Source organism: Polypterus senegalus, chromosome 1, assembly GCF_016835505.1.
Source record: "Polypterus senegalus isolate Bchr_013 chromosome 1, ASM1683550v1, whole genome shotgun sequence".
NCBI classification, from domain to species: Eukaryota; Metazoa; Chordata; class Cladistia; order Polypteriformes; family Polypteridae; genus Polypterus; species Polypterus senegalus.
Window position 1 is genome coordinate 110238137 of NC_053154.1, and position 25902 is coordinate 110264038.

Below are 25902 nucleotides of genomic sequence, written 5' to 3' on the forward strand. Positions count from 1 at the left end.
CATGCCTGGCATATACAGTAAATGTATGAAAACATTTCTTGGATACCACGTACTCATCACATAAACACATTAGAGGAGCACAGCAGACAGAAGATGCCAATACATAGGCTCATAGACATGTACCAGTGCTCTGTCATATTTTCCATGTACTGGACTAAGCCAGTTTGTTAAATATATGGAGATTTTTCTTACTTTTCTCAATCACGCAGCAAAGATATATCCTCCTTATATTATATAAATTATTATATTATATAAATATAAATATGTAGATTTATACAGTGCACTGCCAATTAAAAAAAATGTAACCTATCTGTGTGAATATGTTTGACATTTTATTGTGAAGCCATGTATTGGATAAATAGTTGATGAAAATACATTTGTCCTTCCATCTACCCATATTTACTCATAATTTCAAGTCATAGGATGTATGCGCCCATTTTGACAAAATCTTGTTTATTGTTACAAAAAACCTGACTGGGACTCCAGCCTGTCACATGGTGCACTTATGCAAAAAGCCATAACTGTAATTCTAGGACAATTAATAGATACCAATTTACCTGAAATGCAAATGTTTGGATTTTGAGAAAAAGGAATATCTGCAATATTCCAAAGCACGTAAGGAGAAGTAAATGAACTAAAATGAAGCAATAACCACTATGTCACTTTGGCACCTATGAAATGTTATATATTAGCATGCTACAAATCCATCCATTCATTTTCCATACCTGCTTACTGAAGTACAGGGTCATAGAGTACCAATACCTATCCTAGCAGCACACTGTGCAAGTCAAGAACTGACCCTTGTTGGGATGCCATTTCACTTCAAGATGTGCACACATCTACAATATGGGTCAAATATAGAATTGCAAATGAATATGAAATACATGTCTTTATAATGTGAGAGGAAACACAAGTGCCCAAAGAAGAGCCGGAATAGTCAACTCTATCAAACTGAGATTTAAACCAGGTCCCTGTATCTATGTAGAAAAGGTACTGAACCATCATGTACATTTTATATGACAAGACCCTTAACTGAACTGAGAGTATATGAAAACTGATTATTGAAACATAACATAACTGATGAATTGTCCAGTTTTACTGCTACTGGCACTGCTCAAAGATGTGCCTGTGAGGTTGACTTGCCAAAACTAAATTGGCCCGACCAAGTTAATGTGCCATATAATAAGTCTGTGTCTTGTATACATGTGGTTCATGTAGTGTACATACAAACATCATGTCATCTTCTAATTGAAAGAAGTAGAATGATTAAATCAGAATCAGTGTTCAAAGGTTATAAAATCACAAGAAAAGGTGCAACTTCACTTTAGTATTAAAAGCTCATCTAAAACTAAAGACCCAAAACACATTTGTTTTGAACTCAGCTTAATGAGAATAGAAAAAGAAAAAACTTCTATTCTTTCAACTGTTGAGGTTTCAATTGTCCTCTTCACTGGCATCTTCAATCATGAGCCTCAAAGAAAGTCACACTCTCGGTGGCTGATTAAATTGTGATAAGATGCAAAAGAACCCTTCTCGGCCAATCAGAGTGGTGAGATCATTAGCACAAGGATACATCTTATCCATCAAGGAGGGCCTCTTGAAATGGCCTAATGATTCTAGCTTTCTCAAAGATATAATTAGTGATTTGTAATGGCTTGCTTATGACACAGAAGCAGACCTCCTGAGAAAATTTTGCCTTGAAATGTTCATTTACGAAAGCTTTTCTTTTTTGTAAAAGTGCTACAAAAATAATGGGAAATCTCTTGAACTGATTCCAGATCTGCATAATTTAAAAACACTAAAATGCAGATTACTACACTTCCTCACATTGTTTAGCACTTTAAACAACTAAAACGTTTGTGCAGTTTTTAAATGAATGTAAAAAATGCTTGTTGTGACTTTGTGAGCTCAATGAGAGCGCCCATCCTCATTCGTATTCTCTGTGAGTTTTCTCTCAATAGCATATATTTAACTTTAATTTATTAGGGCTACCAGGACAATGAAACCACAAAGGTGCCTTTTGTATCTTTGTAGGTTGACACTGCATAGCCCTGGGATATCAGTAGCAGGGTTAATCTTACATGTCATAAAATAAACAGAATCATCTTTGTTTGCCAAAGAATTGCTCATGGGAGAGCAGATTCCAGTCCTGTGCCCTTGCCAGGATTACAAGGTACTACCTATTAGCAGTATTTAGCACAGAAGGCCACAGAGAGCTGTTTTGAAACATGACTGAGATGATGAAGAGAGGGGGAGATCAATTGAAAATTAGCTATGGATTTACACAATGTGACTAGGCTCATAAGGATGTTAGAAGTTTTGCAAGCTGATGTGAATTGGATGCGGGCTAACCACCATTACAGTTGGGCCACTCTAACTGCATCTTCAGTGCTCTTGAAAAATTTGAACTCTACACCTGATGGGCCAAAATATGCATTCTGCTTTGCTTGCACTCTGGGACTGTGAGTTACCACCATAGAGACTGTTGGAGGAGCATGAGAGAGACTGAGCTGGAAAAACACTGAAACACTGGAACTTTGGTGAGAAACAAGTAGTGGTGTGTGCTTTATCAAGCACAGTTACTCCAATAGTAAGTGGCACTGGGCATTCTTCACAGCATGCACCACCACAAGATACTTTATAGACCAAATACATTTACACTATAGTATTTAATTCTTTAAATTGACTAAATGTACCTGGATATCTATTAGCAATCAAGTGGAAGGCCAAGATATAGAAACTTGCTTAGAAATTTTATTACAGTCAACTTATACATGGCATTTCAACTAAAGTCCCAGGCTACTAATGGAAAACTGAAATCCAACTGTGCACAGGCCCAATGTCCACTTCCAACAAAATTTTTACTTTTTCTTCTTAGTTTAGAAGATACTATATAAATGCTATTACTAGGCACTATTTTATTTGTCTTCCAGGACATGCTGCAAGAGATATCGTGTCATTGCCATGACTCACCGTCTCATGCAGGAAATGATTCTGGAATGATATAATATTCTCCTTCTGATGAGGACCATGAATGTCATGTCTGGCCAGGTTGAACTATTACAGCTGTTCAAAACAAAGGCTTTGTTCTCCTTGCTTGTTTACCAGGCTGTTATCTCTTAACTTGAAAAGCAGTGTTGTTTTGTCTGTGATAACAGTTACCACAGAGAGCAGAAAAGACACAAAGCATTCCCTACCATGGCCAAGAGATGAAAGCATTGCCCCACAGGTCAGTAAGCAAATCTCATTGCACCCTGCCTGAATCAAGGATTTTGCTTGTCTGCACAGGCATGCAGAAGGATACACAACATCGAGCTCAGCCTCTAATCCAATGGGAACTACTTTCACTATGGAGCATGGCCTCTTTCCACCTGTCAAAGCACTTGCTCAGATTCAGAAATACTGAACAATCTATCAGCTGCCTTTGCCTAATTTGAAAAGTTCAGAGACAAAGCTTGAAAGTTATTCTAATAATGAATGTTGCCATGTGTGGGTTATGATCAGGAAACATGCAGATATTTAAATACAAAAAAATATTTTAGTAAAACATTTAACTGTTCTTTTCAGAAGGCTTGCACTGTTAAAGAGAAGTGATGCTACAAATCCCCATATCACAGTGACCTACCTCATAATTGTTTCCACAGTTTTTTATGTCCTCGTACCATCACAATGAGAGTGCCCAAGTCATTTCAAAACACGGTAATCTTGCTGATTAAAAAAGGAAGTACAGTCAATGGAGCAACAAGACAAAAGGAATGTAGCCGAGGGCCACATTTCAGTCCCCAGAAAATTCCTACCATAAAGCAACTGCTTGACAGGCAATGTGAAAATCCCGGTTAAACAGGTGCCCTCATGACACTGCGGAAGAAAATGATTTGTATCTGTGACAGATGTAGAGGAGCCCCCTAACTCCCTCCGCCCCCATGCCGAGCCTCAGGCATGCCTCTGCAGACTGACTCATGGGACTTTATAGATTGATATTCGGATAAAAGTCACCTTGTTCTACACACTTAAACTAACCAAAAATTTAAAAAGAACAATAATGAAGGACTATATGATAGATAGATAGATAGATAGATAGATAGATAGATAGATAGATAGATAGATAGATAGATAGATAGATAGATAGATAGATAGATAAGAAATGTGGAACTGCAAAAAAATGATGGAACACTTCTCTGTAAACAGCTAATTTGTGATCTTCAATTCCAGAGACTATGAATTGAGGCTGTGGGTGTAGTCAGGTGAAACATTATTTTCGAACCCTGTTAATTATGAATGTGTGACCATGTTTGCCCAATAATGGATAGGCATCTCCTGTAGTCTGGTTACTACTCACATGTACATCATTGTATAGGCATTCCCTCAATGTCACACATCTTTAAACAAATCTACACGTTATACTGTCACAGTATTTCAGGAGGTAAACTGGTGAAACTAAGTACTACATTCATGAGCTTTGGGCAACCATAATATCTGTTCATGTAATTCAAACTTAATTCAGTCATATTTCTATACGGATATGACTTTTGATTACTTTAAAATGGCTCATCTGTATTCTGAAATTCTGAAATAATAACCTACAAGAATGTGGGAGCCCATCCTATAACAATGGACATGAGGCAGGCAATAACTTAAATAAGATGCAAGTCCAGGAATCAAACAAATAAACCTTGCTTATTTGGTGTTAAAATGAAGTTTATTTGCATGTTTCTAGCATGTAGGACAAAACCTGAATATGAGGGAAAAAAACATGCTTAGATACTCAGAAGAATGTGTCATAGCTTGCCAGGGAAATAAACCCATGTTTGCAGTGCTAGCTCTTATAAGATATGATTCAAATAAAAGCAAGCTGTTTCCATGTTATAACTTGGTCAAGTGTTATAACATTTTTTGAGGGCATTTTCCCTTTGTACTGACACGCCAGATTAGGCCCTTTTGCACACCATGATTGTAAAATGTACTGTATATTTAGGTACAGTATTCTCTTCTTTACTGTAACTGCGGCTCAGATGAGGCACAGTTCTCCCTAAAGGCACAGTAATAGGCCACATACACTATATATGTTGTTTTTCTTTGTCACAAATTTGACCATAATGATACACAGAATGTTAATGTTGCAATACGTGTACATTCCTTTCATGTTCATTCAGAAAAAAAGATGAAACACTGTGAATGGCAGGCACTCCCATCATCTCTCTAGTCCATATTATTTTATGTAACATTTAGACACAAGCAGTATCAAAAACTCAAAACACAAGAAGGTTACTCGACTAGTGAATCTTTCCATTACTTCACCTATTGGTGAAACCTGAAGCAGCTCCTGCCTAGGAATGATGTTTATTTTTTTTTTTTAACTAATTTTATTATTAGAATGAAGATATTGCTGCTGCCTTACAGCACCATAATCAGATGGCTTTGAAACCAGCACAGGCATAACCTTCTTACAGGTTTCATGTTCTCCTCATGCTTATGAAAGATGTACTTCACAGATCCTGTTTACCTATCATATATTATAGTCCTGTGTGTGTTCTTAATTGGTTATTAAAAATTGCTGGGGTATGAGCGAGTGTGGGGGTATGCCTGAGTTTGTCCTGCGATTGACTGATGCCCTCACCAAGGAAGGTAAACAGATAAATAGAATAATTACCACTTGTTAACATTTTTCTGTCAAGCCATGCTGAAGTTGCTTCAGCTTCTTTTTTTTGTCTGAAATCAATAGGGGTCGTTTGCGGCTGCTCTTTTTTACTGCTTTACTAATGGAAAGACAATCCATGTTTTACCCTCCTTTTTTTATCAGAAACCCTTTGGTTTCTTTTAATTTGCCATAAATGCACCTGATTGTATGGGTTGCAATTCTATAAAATTCTGAAAGATGCTGTAAAAAATACAGTTGCTTCAAATGGATGAAATAAACTATTTTTATACTTTCAAATTAACACACACATATAGCCATTCTACTTTTGAGTAAAAGTTTAATTAAAGATAAATATGTCATTCAGTAGACTAGTTGAACTGCCACTGCTTAAGGACAAATTTTCTTATTTTTGCTTACCCATGAACCTCACAGTGTGTTTGCTCTCTAGTGAATACTAAACTGCATAAAAGATAGACTGTCACTAGAAGGTCAGCATAGCAAGCAAGGCACAGACATAACTATACAATATAACTTTTTCTAGGAGATGTCACATCCCAAATCAGAACACAAGATCAGCAGACATTCTTGATTGTAGGTTTATTTACCAACAGAGCTCTTAGGTGAGCCTTTCAACCTCTTAATTGCATTAGAAGGTTGAATGTTTAGGCACACCTCCATGATTTATGCAGTTTCTGTCTACAGCTTTCTCTGGCATGGTTGCATCACATTAACACTGCCCTCAACAACATCACATTTGAGAAGATAAAAAAATGAAAAGGTTACACTGGAGCAAAGTGATGTTTTATATTGGTATGAATTATTCAGTGATTGAGTACTCTATGGCAGCAAACAGTAGAGTCCATCCCAGATCACCTGTAGGTGCACCTAAAGCTCAGTGGTGCTATAAACAGGCACACCCCTAGCAGTCTTCCTGACGAAGGGGGATGGGGCACAGTGAATAGTCCAGGACTAGACTGATATTGCCAATGGGATATTAATTAAGACTAAAACAAGCAGTGCTGTCGAAGTGTAATAATCCCACATGGCAGCTGGCAGTACGAGTGCTAAGAAACCACATTATATATCCGCAATGGAGATTAATCACAGTGTGTGATTTGGCAGCAGCTCAATAGACCCGTAAGCTGTTCACAAGCGGGTTTGTAATGCTGCCTCTTTTTGATTTGAAATGGCCTTAAATATGTTCTTCTACCTGATACACAGCTGAAATGTGACATTCTTCCATTTTCATACATTCTGTTTACTCTGAGATATGGCAAAGCAGTGTTTATTATAGAGTTATCCGATTTTGGGCTTAACTGTTGCCATTAATCTTTGCCCCTTCCCTGTCCTTTTCTGTTCAGTGCAGCATACCAATAAATATTACTTGGTATCCACCACATATTTATATTATTTTTCTTGATCTTGAACATAAACATCACAGAACAAGCCAAAAACAAGATGTAAAGCCTCTCTTAATCACAAGTATAAAACAAAGCAAAACATGAAAAACACTGCACACACAGCAACATATCCCAATGATGATGCTGTTAAACCGCTGCCCTTGGGAAATCACTGTACATTGATTCCTCTTCAAAAAGGTTATGACTTACAAGGTAAATGTTTGGTACAGACACCATGGGCCAGCAAACTAAAACTTTACTGTCATCTCCAGAAGAACAAATTACTTCTATGAAAAAAGATATTCAGACGGTACTCTTCATAATAAAAAAAAAAAAATTGTTGGCTAAACCAATGATTAATTGGACAAAAATAATTTTTAAACACTAAGAATATAACTTAGGAACACACATTTTCATTGCAAGATAACACTAAAGAAAAGGAGTGTTATTCTCACCTCAACAATATGAGAGTATAATACTCCATTTACCTCACCTATCTATTGAATCAAAGTGTCATTTTACCTTCTGCATCTTCCTTATTTTCCCACAGTCTGGCAGTTGCGTTTATTACTACAACCACAACTACTTACTTGTCATAAGGACCCAGTTACATATAAAACTCTCTAGCCAGCCTGACCAGTTAACAAGCAGACAGAATCACATTTAGTCTCAGACAGCATCCTAACAAAAATTTTAAAAGTTAAAAATTGTCCAAAATGTATCCAGGGCAACATTGCAATTTAGCTCCAGCCTCACTGGGCCACATGTTTTGGGCATGCACCACATTAATGTAATTTTGGACAAAAATCTTTGAATACCTATCACACAGACTTGGTGCCACAATCACTCCTAACCCTTTAACAGCTGTGTTTGGTGTACTCCCAGATGAGCTCAAAGTACAGAAGAACAAATTGATTGTAATTGCTTTAGGGCTGCAATGATTAGTCGATGTAATCGACGATGTCGACTGCAAAAAATCATTGACACAGATTTTTTTTTGTCGACGCGTCATAAATAGAACCTTCAATACAGGCTCCAGTCAGAAAGAACCACATTGGTTTTTGTAACTGCAATGCACTACATGAATGTCTGGGGAAGGTATTGTTTGTTATTGCTTGTCAAGACTGCACACAGTCCTACCAATGCAAGCATCCTGGGGCTGTGATGCCGCCGTCTCTTGAGAGGTAAGCTTTAGCGAGTAAAGATAGTGTCACATGTTAACGTTGATGTTTGTACTATAATGTGTATATCAAGGTTTCAACAATGATAGTTAATCCTTAAACCAATACATACTTGGGTTAATGCACTTCTGGACGCCAAATATTTTTTAGCTGCACTTTTTAAGTAAATATCACAATTCACAAAGAAAATGTGAAATTTTAATGGAACACGTATTTTTTTTTCACGCAAAGAGCATCACAATTACTGCAACACTGATCATTTTACACACTGCAAATAAACTGTAAAAACTATAAAAAAAAACTACTGCAACAATCTATTATTGTATGTACAAGGTGCAACTGAAGCCATTGATGAAATTCAGTAAATCACCAAGCCAACTGCACTTGAAGTGGCTGCACACAAACACACAGAGGTAAACGCTGATGATTGCAGGCTCGTCTAGTGCAAATCCCAAAGACAGTGGTGCTGCAGTTCTGCCGGGGCCGGTAGTGGTCATGAGCTGGCTGCTCAACGAATATACAGCACTGACTAATCAGCTCTGGCGTGCTGGCAAATTGCTCTGTGAAGCAAATATAGCCGGTTGTGGTGTTCAATAAATGTACATCGCCGAATATACTTGTCCCCTGCATGCTGGCAAATTGTACTGAGACACGACTATAGCTGGTTGCGGAGTTCAATGAATGTACGTCGCCACATATACTCTGCTTCGGCGTGCTTCCAAATTGCACTGGAAACCGACTCTAGCCGGTTGTGGCGTTCAACAAATGTACTTTTCCGAATATACTCGGCTCCAGTGTGCTGGCAGTAATTAGCTTGTTACATATGTTATTCCGTCTTTTTTTTTATTCTGGCATAATATAGTACATGATGTGATAAACTACAAAACTTTTCCTTCAGAGTGTGGTGATTAAAACATCTTTCTCTGTCTGCAAAATCATTCTTGTGTATTCCTGCTACCTCTACTCCCTCTGAGTGTCTCTTCTGAGCAGCTGGGAACATTGTCTCAAAACATAGAGCCAGCATCACACCAGAGCATGTCGGAATGCTCACGTTCCTGCACCGTAATCAGGAATATATCTTTTATAAACTGTACATTATTATTTTATTTGAATTGAAGCTTTATTTAAACTTTTGGACTTTAAGAGACATCAGTGGACATTTTTGGTTAAGTTAAATGCACTTTTTTTGTTTAAAGACTATGTGCACTTTAGTTTGTATTGTTTAATGTATTTCTTTTTTATTGTGATGGTCACACTAATATAAAACATCTGATTATTTTCAAATTCATATGTTTCACTGGTTATTTTAATTTGATTATTATTATTTTTAATCGTGTTAATGCAGAGACATCAGGGTGACATTCACAGGTGGACAGACATGAGCAGATGAGGTAAGACATACACTAGAGCCCAGAACAGGATATACAGTACAACCACAGGTCGCAGGCATTAAAATAGTCATGAAATAATCTTGACTAATCAAAAAAAAAAAAAATTGAACGATTAGTCGACTACCAAAATAATCATTAGATGCAGCCCTAAATGGCTTATACAACATCACTAGCACGTAGATGTATCTTGCTCAAATGAAAGAATCCCATCAGTTCCCATTTACCCAGTCAGTGGGTAAATTATATTTTATACTATTTGAAACTGGAAAAAAAAAATTCTCACCTTAAAGGATCTGGTCAAAACTTTTTTTAAAATATGGCAAAATCGAATTAATCAAATATTAGAATACGCATTTATATTAGAAAAACTGTTTGTTGTTTTTAAAGATTTGCTCATGTTGTAGTCTCTCCTCTCTTTCTCTCGGGCGGGGCTGAATTTTGGTTTGTTAATTTGACATGGTTGTATGGAATGGTTGTTTCCACAAAAAAATCAATAAAAAAGACACATATAGCTGACCCCAATATTGCTTATTCTCATAAACTGTACACATTGTGGATATTACTTCCCAGGGATCCTTTGGATGGATGGATTAAAAGGAAGAAGTCTACGTGACCATCATCATCATCAAGCCCTTCCGTGAGAATCCTAAATCCAAAGAGGACTGTTTCATTTATGTTAGGTAGAATGCCCAGAGGGGACTGGGCGGTCTCATGCTCTGGAATCCCTACAGATTTTATTTTTCTCCAGCCGTCTGGAGTTTTTTTGTTTTTTCTGTCCCCCTGGCCATTGAACCTTACTCTTATTCGATGTTAATTAATTTTGATTTATTTTGTTTTATAATTGTGTCTTTCATTTTTCTATTCTTTAATATGTAAAGCACTTTGAGCTACTGTTTGTATGAAAATGTGCTATATAAATAAATGTTGTTGTTGTTCTTTGGATGTATACAATGGGTCCTTCTTGTGTCGATCTGTCCACACACACCTTTCTTACTGTCTAGACACAGTTTGATATTATACGTGCATTTTCAACTGGCTTCTCCTAAATGGCACAATCCACCCTAAAAAATTCATCTTTCTTTCTGTCACTGCTTCATCCCACCATATAAATGTTAACAGTTTAAGTCAGATATAATTGTCAAGATATCGTATTTACCCAAGTACACTATGCAGCCAGGCTGGGCCAGGTTCCCCCGATTAAAGTCTTTTATTATTAAAATGTGCATCCAGTTGAAACGTTAGCCGATCAGATTAGGATTTTTTTTTCTCTTTTTTTCATAAACCAGAGACTGATTTACGGCAAAGCCTTTGATTCCTGAGGGATTTCATGGCATGAAAGACCACCTACAGCCTTGCAGGATTTATGCAGCTTTGATACAATCTGCACAGATGAAACAGAGCCACTTGTTAACTGGTTTGCAATCAGCATCCCCTGTTAGAAGAGGTGGACTAAGCGACCCATAGATGAGGATGCCATACAAGTGGCACATCTTTGCACCTGCAGGCCTGGACATACTGTAAATAAGACACACACAGAATAAATGCCTGGGCACCTGAAGAAGAGATGAGTGGTAAAAGGCCCATGAACGTGCAGGTCTTTTAAAATGCACTGAAAACACGGCTTACTCAGAACAGCTACAATAAAACAGTGGCCATGTGCCTTCAGAATCTTTAGGGAATGTCCAGCTGAGATCTACTATGTAGACATTTCAGGCTTTTGCTGTTAGTTTTGGGAAAACTCCAAAGGGACTTAAGTCACCCAGCATGAGGCACATCTGAAGTCTAACAAAGTGAAATATAAGTGGTGTGACTTCCATTTCCTACCAGAGGCAATAAAAAGAGATTCTACCTAGACCACCCTACTGTGAATTCATTCAAGTGTGCATCCCAAAAAATACTAGAACCTACCTGAAAATAAAATCTAAATATGAGTACCCATATGCTCATGACCCTAAAGCTGAATTAGAAAAGGCCTCAGGCAATGAATGGGTGAAAGGAATAAGAATAAACTGCAACAAACCCATTTGTCTTTTCAATTCAAATTATCTAGTTCTTTCAAATACATGTAACATATTTAAAATTGTATACATATGAAAAATGTAGCCTTATGAATACTGAACCCCATTCACACTGTATTAAACTGACAGCAAAGCTGCACTAATTTATTGACACCTCTCTAGTTTTTGAAGTACCTTAAGCATGACAGCCCAAGTCTGTTTTTCTGGATTGTTATGAGATACTCTATATATGTGACAATACTCCAGCGATAAGCTACATACTCTCACTGATTGTTCCACATACTGAAGGAAAAGCAAGGTTCCTGCTGCTTTTTTCCTATCCATATAGCTTTTTTATAATGCTTTGAATACACTTGGACGATAGCCTTCTTACTATTATCTGCCATCATGAAAAAAAAGCCATTTACTTTTATATAGCTCATTTTATCATAAGATTCTTAACAAAATTACAAAACAAATCACTCTGATTCCATATTCATATTATTCAGCACTTTTATCTTGTAAAGAAACAACAAAAAAGGAACACTCTACCTTTTGCAGTGCATAAAGGTGCATGTGGACCATTATATACTGTTGACACACTTGAAGTGTGCCAGAGAGACAACATGTTGAGCATCATCCACAAATCTTTTGAAACTGCATAGTTTGTTACCAGGTTACAGAAAGCCAACACCTATATTGTTAGCATTGGGTGCAAAGGAGAATAAAGGACACCAGTCCACTTCAGAACATCCACCCAAGCATGGATCAATCAATTCAGTGACACCAAATAACTTTATAAACACATATTTGGGATGTAGGAGAAAAGCAAAGTAACTGGCTAACATCATGAGGAGAATGTGCAAAATCCATCCACAAATCCCCAGTAAATTTAGAGATACCTGTTACCTTAATACACATATATTTTGGACATGGACAGGCATTCTGTACTAGTCAACACAGAAAGAAAGTACAAAATCCTCACACAAAGTGCCAGGGCTGGCATTTTACCCCAAATTTCTGTTGGTGTGAGGCAGCAGCACTAAGCACTGGGGCACCACTCTGTTAAACTTGGAATATGCTGTGTGCCAGACTATACAGAGTGAAATAAAAGACTAAGCGCCCAAAAAATCATTCTATAAATAAAAACACCTAAAGCTAGTACATGGTGAAATTATAGTAATGAAATTAAGTGCATTGACTTGAGAAGGTTTTGTATTTTATTTAAATCTTCAGCATTTCAAACTGACTTACGCAACACCAGACCCTTCTTCTTAACTGAAAATGTGAATGTATGAATACATTTACCAGTAAGGTATACAGAGATGCCGTGGTGGTTATCACTGCTGCTTCACAAACCCAGGTAACTGGCTCCAAGTCCCTGCCTGGTTAGTTTATGCACAATTTGCACATGTTTCCATGTGTCTTGGTTCATGCCTTTGTGCCTGATAGTTTCAGCCCAAAGTAAAACTATATTTTAAGTGGATTTGAAAATGAATGATTACATATTTCTTGCTTTTATATTAATTACTTAGAGTTATGTTTTCTTGGCAGAGCATTACAGGAAATGATAATAGTAGAAGTGAACTTTGGAAGTCTTGAATTTCATTTTGCTTCAAATAAAAATCCTGGAGATACTATTAATATCAGTGGAACTTCTGCCCTCTCCTTACATTCTGCTCACGCCAGGGTGTATTTCCACCTAATCATCTCTATAAGTGTAGAGATGACCCTCACTCTTTTGTAGGGATCATTTCCTTTTAAGTCACTTTCAAACAAACTACTCCAGCCTCGCCGGGATTAGCACTTTGCAGCTTGATCAAGCCGTCTGTGTTTTGTGCTGCTATTGATAGAACCCATTCCCCGCACAAAGCCCCCCATCCCACCCCACCTCCCAGCCTTCACTCTCTCTCTCTCTCTGCCCATTGGCTCCACTTCGTGAAGACTCAAGGCCCACTGAAACCAGTGTACAGAGAAAAGGGAGAGGAAAAAAAAGACAAAAAGGGGCCATTGATTTGGAGCTTTTGACATGCTAATTTGCCTGGTGGCTATCTCAGCATTGCTTCAAAGGAGTGCCGCTTTCAAGGTGGGAATGCGGGTTTTTCAGATGCAGAGCACACTGATTTATCAATGAGGCACACCAAAGCTATCCAAAGGCTGAAAATCTGAAAAGTGAATACTTTTAGCCAGAACTGTTTTCATGTGGATCCACTATAAAACAGACTTCAGCGAATAGACATAAAATTCAATTATGATCCTCAATTTGTAATTGTGTCTATTTTGCAAATATCCTGAAAATGGTGAATGCTTTTCAAGGTGTTACAAAAAAATAATAATTTATTTATTGCTTGATTGATTGATTTATTGGCAACTTAATGGACAAGTCTCATTCAATAGAAATCACCTGAAACTGAAGCATCTGAATTACCACTTATAAAATAACACATACTATTGTCTGAAAATTGATTGTGGCCATCAAAGTGAAATCCTGCAAATCCTTCACCTTAATAAAAGAGCTGTGCTCATCTCAAAAATGCAGAATGGGCCAATCATTCAATATCAGAAGCAACAGGGAAACACACACAAAGAATGGCACTAAAGAGGTAAATTTACTTCAGTGATTAATATAAAGACGGCTTATGGCTTAAGGCTATCTTTTGTCTATGATGTTGGGAATTTCACAAATAGTAATACTCCTTAAGGACAGAGACTTCAAATAATTAGCCTTTTGAACTTTCTATTATAAAATTTACAATTGAAAATGCTGGTCCTAATCTCATTACCAACAGTGTTGAAGAAGATAAGACCACAAGATAATGTAAAGAAATTAATAAATTTGGATTATTTTATTAATCCTTTATAAAAATGAATACATTAATATAAAAGACAGGAAATCAGTATTAACTATTTTTTAGGCAATACCATGATAATTTTGCACTTTCTTCTGTAACTTTATGCAATTAACAGGAAAAAGTGGAAGGACATTTTATGGATTCTCCTAACCTTCTAACATTGTGTAATATAACAAAGAAATTCAAGTATGCTATCTCAGAGTACTTAGTTTCCAAGACTTCATTCCTTTCTGTTTGGCATTTCCAGATTTTCCAGTGCTTTCTGCCAGTATTTTGTATTCCGTTCACACTCAAAGCATGTTTTGTCATTTATGACAAGCTTTGAGGAGTGCTTGATGTAGCTTGTGCTTCATATGAGGTGTAAGTCAAACAACTAATAATTCTGAACTAAATAAACAGGCCCATAGCTCAGGAGAACAGTATACCATTGAACTGTACCATCAGTTCACACTTGGCATTGTCAGAATTTGTTCACATTAAATTGCACTTTTTTTTTTTTTTAAATCCCAGCCTTGTTTCCAAAGATACTATGATTTGGGAATATTATGTGGCTGATTTCAATAAACAAATATAAAATATATGCATTTGATCTTCTTGATACATAATAATAATAATACATTTTATTTATATAGCGCCTTTCCCATGCTCAAGGCACTTACATGGGTGGTATACTGACACACTGCTTTGCACTAACTGTTCCAGGAGACTGGATTCAGATCACACCATGGGTTTTTCTCCAAGTGTTCCACCTATACTCTAAAATTAGATTAACTACCATCCCAATTTGGTCTTTTAGGAGTAAAGAGGGCTTTGCAGTGGACTAGGGCATCACCCAGGGTCAGTTCCTGTCTTGCATTCAATGCTAGGTGCATATTAAAAACCATCCATCCATTATCCAACCCACTATATCCTAACTACAGGGTCAAGGGGGTCTGCTGGAGCCAATCCCAGCCAACACAGGGCGCAAGGCAAGAAACAAACCCTGGTCAGGGTGCCAGCCCACCACATATTAAAAACCAGATTTATTTATTTATTTATTTATAGTATGGCAGTAATATAAGATTACACGTTTTAGTTCTTTATCATAATTCCACACTGTGGAATCTGACTTGACTTGAATTTTGTTCATCCATTGTAACCAGAAATATCAAAGTATCTTTTTGATTTTCCTGATACTACGTAAAGTAACCCTATAAAGCAGTTGATAGCTTCTAATCAGAAAGAATGCACGTCAGTGTACATAATAAACAAGATGTGGAAGGTTACCTGAAATAACTTTTGTGCGTGGCCACAAGCACAAATGAATGAGTGCTGATAAGTTAGACCATCATTAACAGGAAATCCTGTGACACTATTGTGTCGTGCAGTAACTTTCTATTAGCTGTAATAACCATTTGTCTGTTGTTATAATTATTGTCAAGCGTACCATTTGTCTTCTGTGGGGGCCAATAATTAACAGGCGAGCTGGTGTGGGGTTTCATCTAAGACTGACGTACAAACCACAAAGACAAATAGGATTAGATGGGTCATTTAAATAAACAGACAATGAGTGAGGAGACAGCTGCCACATAGCCCACTTGTTTTCTGGCACCTGAAACTCTACAAGGAAGGAAGTACACCTAGATGTGGAAAGAACAATGTTTGCAGTTTCTCCTGGGATGTTTTAGACCCATAACACTTTAACAAACACTTTATACAGATCAGTGTTGTCACAATAGCATGTGTGGGGATTGGGATATGCATGCTTAAGAAAAAGATATGAGCGATTCACCAAAATGCAACATGACAGACATTAGGCAAGACTCTTTGGGGCTCCACGAAGTATAGCAAATGGGATGCTGCCAGAAATATGCATCTTTTAAACAAAGCAGTTCAATCAGAGCAGAATTCATTTGCATGCAATCCAAATCAGACTCTGCATAAATAACAACCCAAGAGCGGGGAGGCGATGCTTTCCAAAAGGAAGCTCTTATCTTCTTTGTGAAAGTGGAGATGGGCGTGCTCGTTTGCATGCGGGGATACACAGCCGATGCAAATGAGGAATCTGCAAGGACTGAAGGGCAAAACTTTTCCAGACAGCTGACAATCCCCATTCAGAGCAAAAGTCTCATAAGCAGAAACGGAGGGAATCGTGAGGGGAATCAACATCTCCTGTTCCCATGGAGCATAAAAACGGGGGTTTGAATATTCATAGCGTGGCACGTTTTGGCAGAGAAGGATGATTGTTTCAATGGAACAAAAGAGGATGAATGAAAAAATAAAGATATGTATAAAGTAAAATATGTATATGCTTAATTTTGAATATTATATATTAGTAAGCAAGAGTCACCATTGACAATTTTAAGAAGCTATAGCAAATGCATTTATCATCTGTATAATTAAAAGAATGCACCGCAGACATAACAAGTGGGGTAATGTCTGTATAACTGATTATCAAATAGAAAGTTACGAATAGCCTCAAAGCTTAAAGTCTGTTGCTTCATTTTGATTTAAACCATATTTCACCTAGATGTGCAAATTGAAACATTAATAAAAATACATTTTACAGTCATTTGTATTTTTATTATACAGCACCTCATACAGCAAGTATATCACAAAGCCTTTACGAATGAGACTAAACTCCTTAGACTTGCAGCCTTCTGTTTGGTATTGCAACACCATTTGCAGTTTGCCTTGTAATGTAATGTACACCTTCATCTTCAGGAGTACATTCTAAAAAGAAAACTACATCTTGCACTATCAAATGCAACTTTCAAACATTTCTTCATGTATGTATTGCGACCACCATTAAAACGATTCCAGTTAAAACTCACAGATCTACAGTATATGGCTCCACTTTTTACACATCCCAGATCTACATGCTAAACTTCATTTTTTTAATTCTTGAGTCTAAATGACCATCTCTGTCATATTTCCCATTAAACTTTGGAAAAAAGAAAAAAAAAATCTAATCACACACCAACCATAATTAAACTGTGTTCTTCTGGTAAAAATGAATTACTCCTCTCAATGATCACAGTCACACTTCAAAGCATCCAAGATAAAAGCAATCACATCGTTCAAGTGATTATTTTGTAAGGAAGCCCTTATCAAAAGGTACGAAGGAGCTCCTTCCCTGAAAAGAAATGCTGTATGAACACATTGTTTAAACAGCTCTGTGCCACACTCCAAAAAACTAACAAGCCCATTGTGCCAGAGACAAGTGCAAGTAGCCTTCAGCACATTGCTAGTGCTGATCAATCAGGAAAGGCCCAAAACCATGAACAGTTATACTAAGCAGCTGCTGAAAGACCCTATTTTTTGCAAGACATGTTTGCAAACTGCACAGTTACTTGTAAAAACCTGACTCCTTGGACTGTGTTAAGAGAAAGTGCTTCTAGAGACATAACGTGTTGCAAATACTTAGCACTATCCCACTGGAACAATGGAGTCTGCCACCTTGGACAAGTTGACACGTCTCCCAATTCTTTGCAGTCATTAACACGTCCGGCTGGAGGTGACGACTATGAAAGGAAGTGCCATTCTCCGGCTCGAGGTCCCAACGACCCCAGCAGATGACCAGCGCTAGTGGCGGCTAGTGGAGCCTCGCCTCCTCTTGCAAACCCCTGTCTCTCCAGCCTGCCAGGTCTTTGTCAGGCGTTGAGATCTTAATCAATCTTCTTTCTGACCTCTTCTGACAGGAGAAAGATGGATGAGGAAGTGCCACACCTTTGACCTTCTTCTCTGTTTGTCCTGTTAGACCTCTCCTATTCGCAAACAATAGATGCAGGACCTATTCAGAGCTGTTGGAGCCTGGGCTAGGACCTTTCTCAAAAGGCTTGGCAGGCACTGGGGGCTCCCTGCTGTGCAGCCATGTCACTTGCAGTGCATTGAAGGTGAACTCGTTCTTGTACACCGACACTCTATAGATGAGCCACACATGGAAATATTAAATAAAAGAATAAAAAGTCACCGCTTTTCAAGCTGAGATAAAACAATGTTTGCTTTGAGAACATAACACTCTATGAAAGCAGCCAAAGTTTTGATACTCGATGGAGAGAACAATGCATACAGTTGCTTTGAAAAGTTGTTTTACTTCTACAAAGGATCAACATAATGCATCAGCAATTTGTCACAGCCAATTCTGCTTTTTGGCCAATTGCAATCAAATTCTTCAGTGTAGAATTTGGCTTCATAAAACTGAACTTACAAATTACAGTATTATAACACAAACCATTCTCCCATGCAGTCTTTGTGGGTCAATCCTATTAAGTCACTTTGTTTTCAGTCACTGTGACATTTTTTACAAAAAGTTAACATATCTTAGAATACCACAGTATGTACATTACTCATGTAATTATGTAAATACCACCTGAACAGATCTCCTGTGATCCATCCATCCATTTCCTGAACCCACCTTTTCTACAGTAGGTTCACAGACTCAGTATAGAATATTTATCATATACCCACAACCAATCTCACACTGGGCCAATTTTGAGACACCAGTCAATCCAATCTACACATTTCTGAGAAAATGAATGGTCACTTACACGGTATGATATCAACATGCAAACTAAGCACAAACAGCAGCGAAGACTGGAATGGAGCTCATACCCCAAATGCCTTGAGGTTCTAAAGCACCACCCTGTTAAACAAGTTAACAGATGAATAAAAGTTAAATATTCATGATGTTAAGAAAAGTCTTGCAAAGCATTGGCATTTCCTGGGCATTATTTAAGGAGCAATTACCACTCTGTGACCTCTCATTACTAATAAGACATGTCACTTTTGCCAAAAGTATGGAATTCTACTGTTCTCGTAGTTAAAGAACATTCCTCTCAATATTTTTTAATTGTTCTATAATTCCAGTGAAGTTGCCTCATGAAAAAAGGTTAATTTTCTGATCTTTCTCTACTTACGAATTACCTTATAATTTTTTAAAGTTATTTTCTTTTAAGGACGTTTTTGAAAAGCTGTCCTATTTGCCATATATGCACAGGAACATATACAAGCCCACAGTGGAGTCTTTCATTTCTGAAGATGTACACAGAACTGAAAGAAGAATGATCGATGAAGCAAGTTAAAAGCCACCCTGCTGTCTGTAAAATCCAACCAGCAAGAAAGTAAAAAAGAAAGAAGTTAAACTCACTAATTTTCACCCCTGAATGACATTGCATTTGCCATGTAATTAGCCTTCCAGGTTAGGGAAGCCCCCCAAAGAAGTAGAGTGGGTCTATAAATCAGAATGGCCAAAAACTGACCCCCAAGCAATACTGCCTATTTAAAAACAAAAGAGGAAGGCAAGACCCCACCAAGACAAGCATCATAAAATATTTTTGCACAATAGCATTAATCGTCCAATCACACTGAAAATGTGGGCGGTGAACATTCAAAGCCAAAAGTTTTAGCAACTGTTACGACCCAGTATGCTAAATGGTGTGAACTTTTTGGATGATAAGAAAGTCCTTTTTTCAGCTGGGGATGGAAGGGTAATATATTAGCCATCCTTTGAAAAGCAATAGCATCTTTATGGCTGTAATGAAAATTTCTTCAGCAGTAAATGCCATACTGTGCACTTCATTACCAACTTTCATTTGATCCTACTATTTTTTTTTTAATTCTGACATTATAAGAAAAATAGAGCTTAAACATGTTAAATTATACTTATTTTCTGGAGGGTGCTGATGTCATTAATATTTTTTTGGGGTGGCAAATCTTAAAAATGCCAACCAAATACAGATAAACAATAAAGCATTTAATTACTGGAGGTTACCAGTTGTTTTAGGATAAAGCGTACATAAAGCCAGTAGCTGAAAACAACTGAAAACACAGATGGCTCAGCCCTTGGTAGCAGAACATCATTTTAATCTTACCTGTGTTAAACCAATCATCTCTATAAACTTAATTTCATGGAAATTATATTCTGGCTCTAACTTTATACATCCCAGACCCTTTGCATTGCATATATTTTATACTCTTAAAATTCATCACAATAAGAAACAGGCTATTGGTGGCACCAACTGTTGGCTACAATTTAGCATTTGTACTGTCAGGATCAGACAGGCTTTGCATAAGCCACCTGGAGCTTTTGGAATTGTTTATTGCACTTCTCTATCTCATTTCTTTATCCCAGAGGAGCCACAAACAATTTGGCTTCAGTCTATTTAGCCTCATTGTGGATTCAATTAATTACAACATTCAACAAAATCAAAAATAAATAAGCCATTAATAAAATGTAACCTTACCCTGGCACTCTCCATTGCGTTCCTCGTAGCCAGGATTACACAAACAATTTCCGATAGGAACTAGCCATTCGCCATCTGCACCACAGTACATCTTTGGCACGTCTTTTTCCTCGGAGTTGTTAACACAGGAGCCACGCACTTCCACCAATGAGGAAGTGTCAGCTCCAGTGATGGTGTCAGGGAATTGAGCCAAGTTTCGGACAGTCAGAGGGCACTTCTTGTAAAACACCCGAACAGAGACCAAGGCGATGCAAGCTCCCACATCTTGAAAGGCCAAATAAAAACCCTTCCTGGTCAGTGGTCCTACATCTCGCACTTCAGTGTTCAACTTCATGATCCTGTCTCCAATATCCACCTGGGTGAAGCTCTCATCTGCAGCAATGGTGTCAATCTTTCCAAATTGGTTCTCCCGGATGTAACGTTCTTTGTCATTATTGGACTCATAATAATAAAGGTTAAAGGTCTCCTTGCAGGTTCCCATGACACCGGGCAAACTGTTACAGTCCCGAAGTGTAAACTTTATTTCAATATACACTCTCTGTGCCCCACCTCGGGGTATCCAGTCAGTTCGAAGCCAGTTATTCTGATTGGGTTCCATAACATTGCACACTTGGTACGTTCGAATGGGTGTGTTTTTCTCATCCATGATGCTTACTTCTTCCCACTGAAACCAATGAACAAAAACAACAGTTATAAAAGATGCTCATCTTGATGACATTAACATGCTAGAAAACAGAAAGAGGATTTAGAGTAAAAGTGCCAAATGATTACAAAGTGTTCCTCACTTAAACCAATTTTATTGCTGCCCTAAGACATTCAGGCAGCTGTATTCACTTAGATGCTGTTGCATTTAATACATTCAAACCTCTAACCTGTGGTCTACCTCAGATGATGGATCGAATCACTTATATATTCTGAGATAGCTAACACCACAAAGTTTGGCCTTCAAGAAGATGGTGCTGTGGTGATTGCTTAGTGATACTAGGGAATATAAAAATCAATACTCAACATGCCAAGCTATATTTCTGGAAGCTTAAACAGCAGAGTCTCATTAATCAGCCCAGAACAACAGCTTGTTTTCAGAAAATAACTTAAAGGCTCCCTTGAATATTTACAACAGCATCATGCCATCAATCCTAATAGGATACGCCACAGTCTAGCAGGTACTTTAATATACCGCAAAGACAATGCAATGGCATTTTTCTAAATTTTTAACCAGGAAGAGTGAGTGAACAACTGTATCAGACTACTTGGCCTGATTATCTCATTTCAGCTTCCTAAATTAAAAGAATTCAACTGTCAAAGTAAAATAAGTCACGATTGTGGGTAAATTTGGCTGATGCACTTGAAATTTGTTCACGCCAGCATACTTGTACAAATATTTAAATGCAATGCATTTCAATGAAACTAGCTACATCTACCCAACATCCTACAAGAAAGACATTCATGAGCTGTAAATTAAGCTGATAGCTTGACTTTACACATTAGCAATGCAACAGTTTATTCTTTGGAACCACTCATTAGATCATTTGACAATTAACACACTTATAAAAATTTTATAGTGGTTTCATTGAGGAAAAAGTAGAGAATGGGAGAAACAAATTCATTCATTACTCGATAAATAAAAGGCCCAGTTTAAATCAACAGCCTTTTGTGACTGCACCCCTGATAGGAGCATGCTATTTAACAAGTTAAAGCTGTACCTTTCCCAATTGTCATCAAATAAGGGCAACTGCTTGCAATCAACCCTGAATGTTGGCCGTCCATATTGCCAGAGATCCGTCAATCAATTCAGAAACAGATAAAAGAGCTCAGGAGATGGTCGAGTGTGCACAGACAGAACACAAACTGGAACTACGGCCAAGTTCATGAAGGCATAACAAAAGGCACAGACAAAGCTCTGTTTTCAGCTTTGCTACTAATTCAACCACTGTACAAAATGCTGAATGCATAAAAAAAGTATTATATCTTTTCCCACTTTATTTATTTATCTGTAATGCCTTTTCTATAATTGTTAATGTGTTCAAAATGCAGAGGACACTTAAATGGAAAGAAAACGACTTTTACTATTCACTGTTCTAAACTACCTGCTTACAAGTCCCATGCAAAGAAACAATATCTACTGTATAAGCTGCTTCTTCCAATTAGATTACTTTTTGTTTTCATTAAACAGTATATTAAATTCTGTTTCAGTATTCCACAGAGTTCCATATAATGTGGGCATATAGACGTTACATCTTTGGGACACATTTTAGAACACCCATATACTGTAAACCTTGTGTCGCTCTGTTGGAAGCCAAGTGCAATTTGACAATATCTTTACAATACCTACATAATTAGATATTACTTATAAATCAAGGTAATAATATTTAATTTGTCATGTTTTGAGCAATGTTACAAAAATAATTCTCTTACTACTTAGATTCTGTATGGATTCTAAGCTGATACAAAATGAAAGCTCCATAGGATTGGACCAAAGGCTTACAAAGTACTGCCATACAGGTATACCATTAAGGACTGTGTGCAGGCCAGAAATTTACAATCAGAATATATTTCCAAATATAAAAAAACAGCAAGCTCTAGTTGCAAATACTAATGCTAGCAAAAAAAGTTTCATTTTGCATGTGGTTGTATTTACAGTTGCATTGTAATGAATCAAAGCTTTGATTTTAAATGATGTCTAATGATTTCTGGTAAGAGTTGAAATACGTCAATCTGTACACATGAAAAACACTCTCCTTACATATACATACACATATACATATAATGTATGCGTGTGTGTTTATGAGTGTTTGAGCGTGACCATTCGTAAAAGTACATTCATTCTTTTAATAAAACACAAGCCCACTTGGATTGCAAACTGGTAAAATGTATGTCGGTCGGTCATTATAATATACTCTAATGTAATTCTTTACGACCTGACCACAAATTGCAGGGCTGACAAATGATATACATTTCAGTTACTTAACGACTGTTTTCCATTTGCTTCCGGTATTTTCAAGGCATTTTTAACTACTAATTACACCTTAAATATTAACGCAGCGAACAACGACTGTCTTCAATCAGCACACACCTCGCAGCGCCTCTCCTTTTAGACACATTTCCTGGGAATCCAAGAGCGGAACAGTCGTACTATGTTGCTTATCGCGTCTTTTGTGGATATACTAATTAGACGATCAGATAGCCGATGTTTCTCTCCGCTCCTATTTCACATTGCTATCTTAATCACCTCTGAAAAACGTCCTTCGCGATACATTTAAAGTAAATACGTGCTTTCTTAGGCATTCTTTCTTGGATGCGCGAGGGAAAAAGTGCATCGGCTTCTCGGATATCGCCGGAGACCAGAAACACCGTCCATTTTAATTTTGCCAGTGTATATGAAGTGCACAACATGTAACATTTACTCGTTTACTGTACAAATAGCCTACTTACCCCTCCTTCTGTAGGACTTGCTACCCATCCTAGTTCCCCTTGTACAGATCTGGAGTCCAGTAACGTAACTGCCAAAACAGACAAAAACAGGCAAAATTAATGAGACAACATCACTTTGAAGCAGAAATATTTCGCGTCTTACTTGTACTACACAATAACACAAATAGCACAGCTTTAAAAATATTCTTATGGTTTTATCTTCCACTGAAAAGCTTTACTGTTCAGATGTTGGTTGTTAAATTTAAAAGTATTCTGTCCCGTTTCCTTCTTTTACTTACGTTTTTAAAAAGCAAATCTACATTACTAAAGCCTACTATTTTCTATTATGGTTGTTCCTGTTCATCAGGGTTCTAAATATGGTCAAATCCAGGAATTTCACCATCTTATGAACGGACTTGTGGTCATCCGCAAGGGTCTGTTTCTGCGTTTATGTGGTTAAGTGTATCTGTGCTTGCGCTGGCGATCTGAAAGGCACTCGAATCACTGACGGGGTGTTTAATTGTGCATTTAATGACTTTACGAAACTGATGCACTAGTATAATTTTAATATGGTTTGGTAAAACAGTTTTTAACACTTTAAACTCATGATGTTAAACAAGCTGCAACAGTAATAGCCAAGATAAGGAACCGACTATTTAAAAGTTTAATGATAGGATTCATTAGTTGACTAAATCGCGTAACTGCTACTGCGAATTTATTTTTGGCAGCACTAAAATTTTTAGTCTCCCGAACTACTAAAACAACGGCGGGATCTATGTGCTAAAAGCACAGTTTGTCTAAGAGTCCATAACCCGATATTATGCGAAAATCATAGGTCACTGGCGCCGATGAACATTAACCGCCTTTGTATTACAGGATACATAACATAATATAATTATACTATTAATTTAAACAAAAAAACTAATTAATGTCTATTCTTTGAATCAGACCAACATTAACAGGCCATCATCCGCCACTTTACATGAGCCGATAGTCTGCTGTGCCAACATTTTAATGATTTCTGAAAATGTATATAATTGTGAAAACCATAAATAAGCAAAATATAGTGTCCCTCAAATAAATATTTGTGATTGACATGTTTTTCTGACTCATTAATGAATTGTTAAGAGTAAAATTAATTTTTTAACTTTTGCATTGATTAGTTTAACGGATTGCTGTTTATTCATATTGCACTCATCTGACAAAAGCGGTTCGATACTTTGCATATGACAGTATTAACTTATTATGACCCTGTTTTTAAACATTTCAAGGATTTCATAATAAAGTTCTCATATTCCATGTGCGTTGCTTTAGTTGCTCGTTAACTGGTAGCTTCTGTAATTGAACAAAAATATTAATTTGACTTCACTCACTTCACAATGAATCCAGTAGTCAAAGCCGACCACTAATTACTGCGGCGTATTAATATAAATTAGGCTGCACTATTTATGCCGATAAAGCTAATAAAACACATAAAACGGAGATCTGCTTTGTCACCTGTGAAAGTTGCTCTGACCCATTGCGCACTCACTAGGCATACAGCAGCAATATATCTTTCTTGAGTCTTATCTTTAGGTGCGACATAATGATCTTAAATAATTTTGAATAAAAATATACGTGAGGTATTAGTGAGCACAAACAAAAAATAACAGGAAAATACTGGAAGTTTGTTCAGCATCGCCTATATCCGTGCTTTCCGGCGTGATCTTGCTTCTCTTTTTGCTTGGTAAACTGCACGTCTTTCTGGACGAAATGCACCTGAATTGAAGTATATAGGCAATGCTAAACTTTGCCACAGTTAATAGAAA

General features: G+C 37.2%; 1 protein-coding gene across 1 annotated transcript in view; it reads right to left on the bottom strand.

Moving 5' to 3' along the window:
* The window catches only part of epha4l (eph receptor A4, like), a 95342-nt gene that overhangs the window by 68751 nt on the left and 689 nt on the right, over nucleotides 1-25902 (bottom strand). The window contains exons 2-3 of the mRNA XM_039755851.1: nucleotides 24116-24183; nucleotides 20684-21347 (exon numbers count right to left, since the gene is read on the bottom strand). Of these exons, the coding sequence (XP_039611785.1) occupies nucleotides 20684-21347; nucleotides 24116-24183 (732 nt within the window). The remainder of the gene's footprint in view (nucleotides 1-20683; nucleotides 21348-24115; nucleotides 24184-25902) is intronic.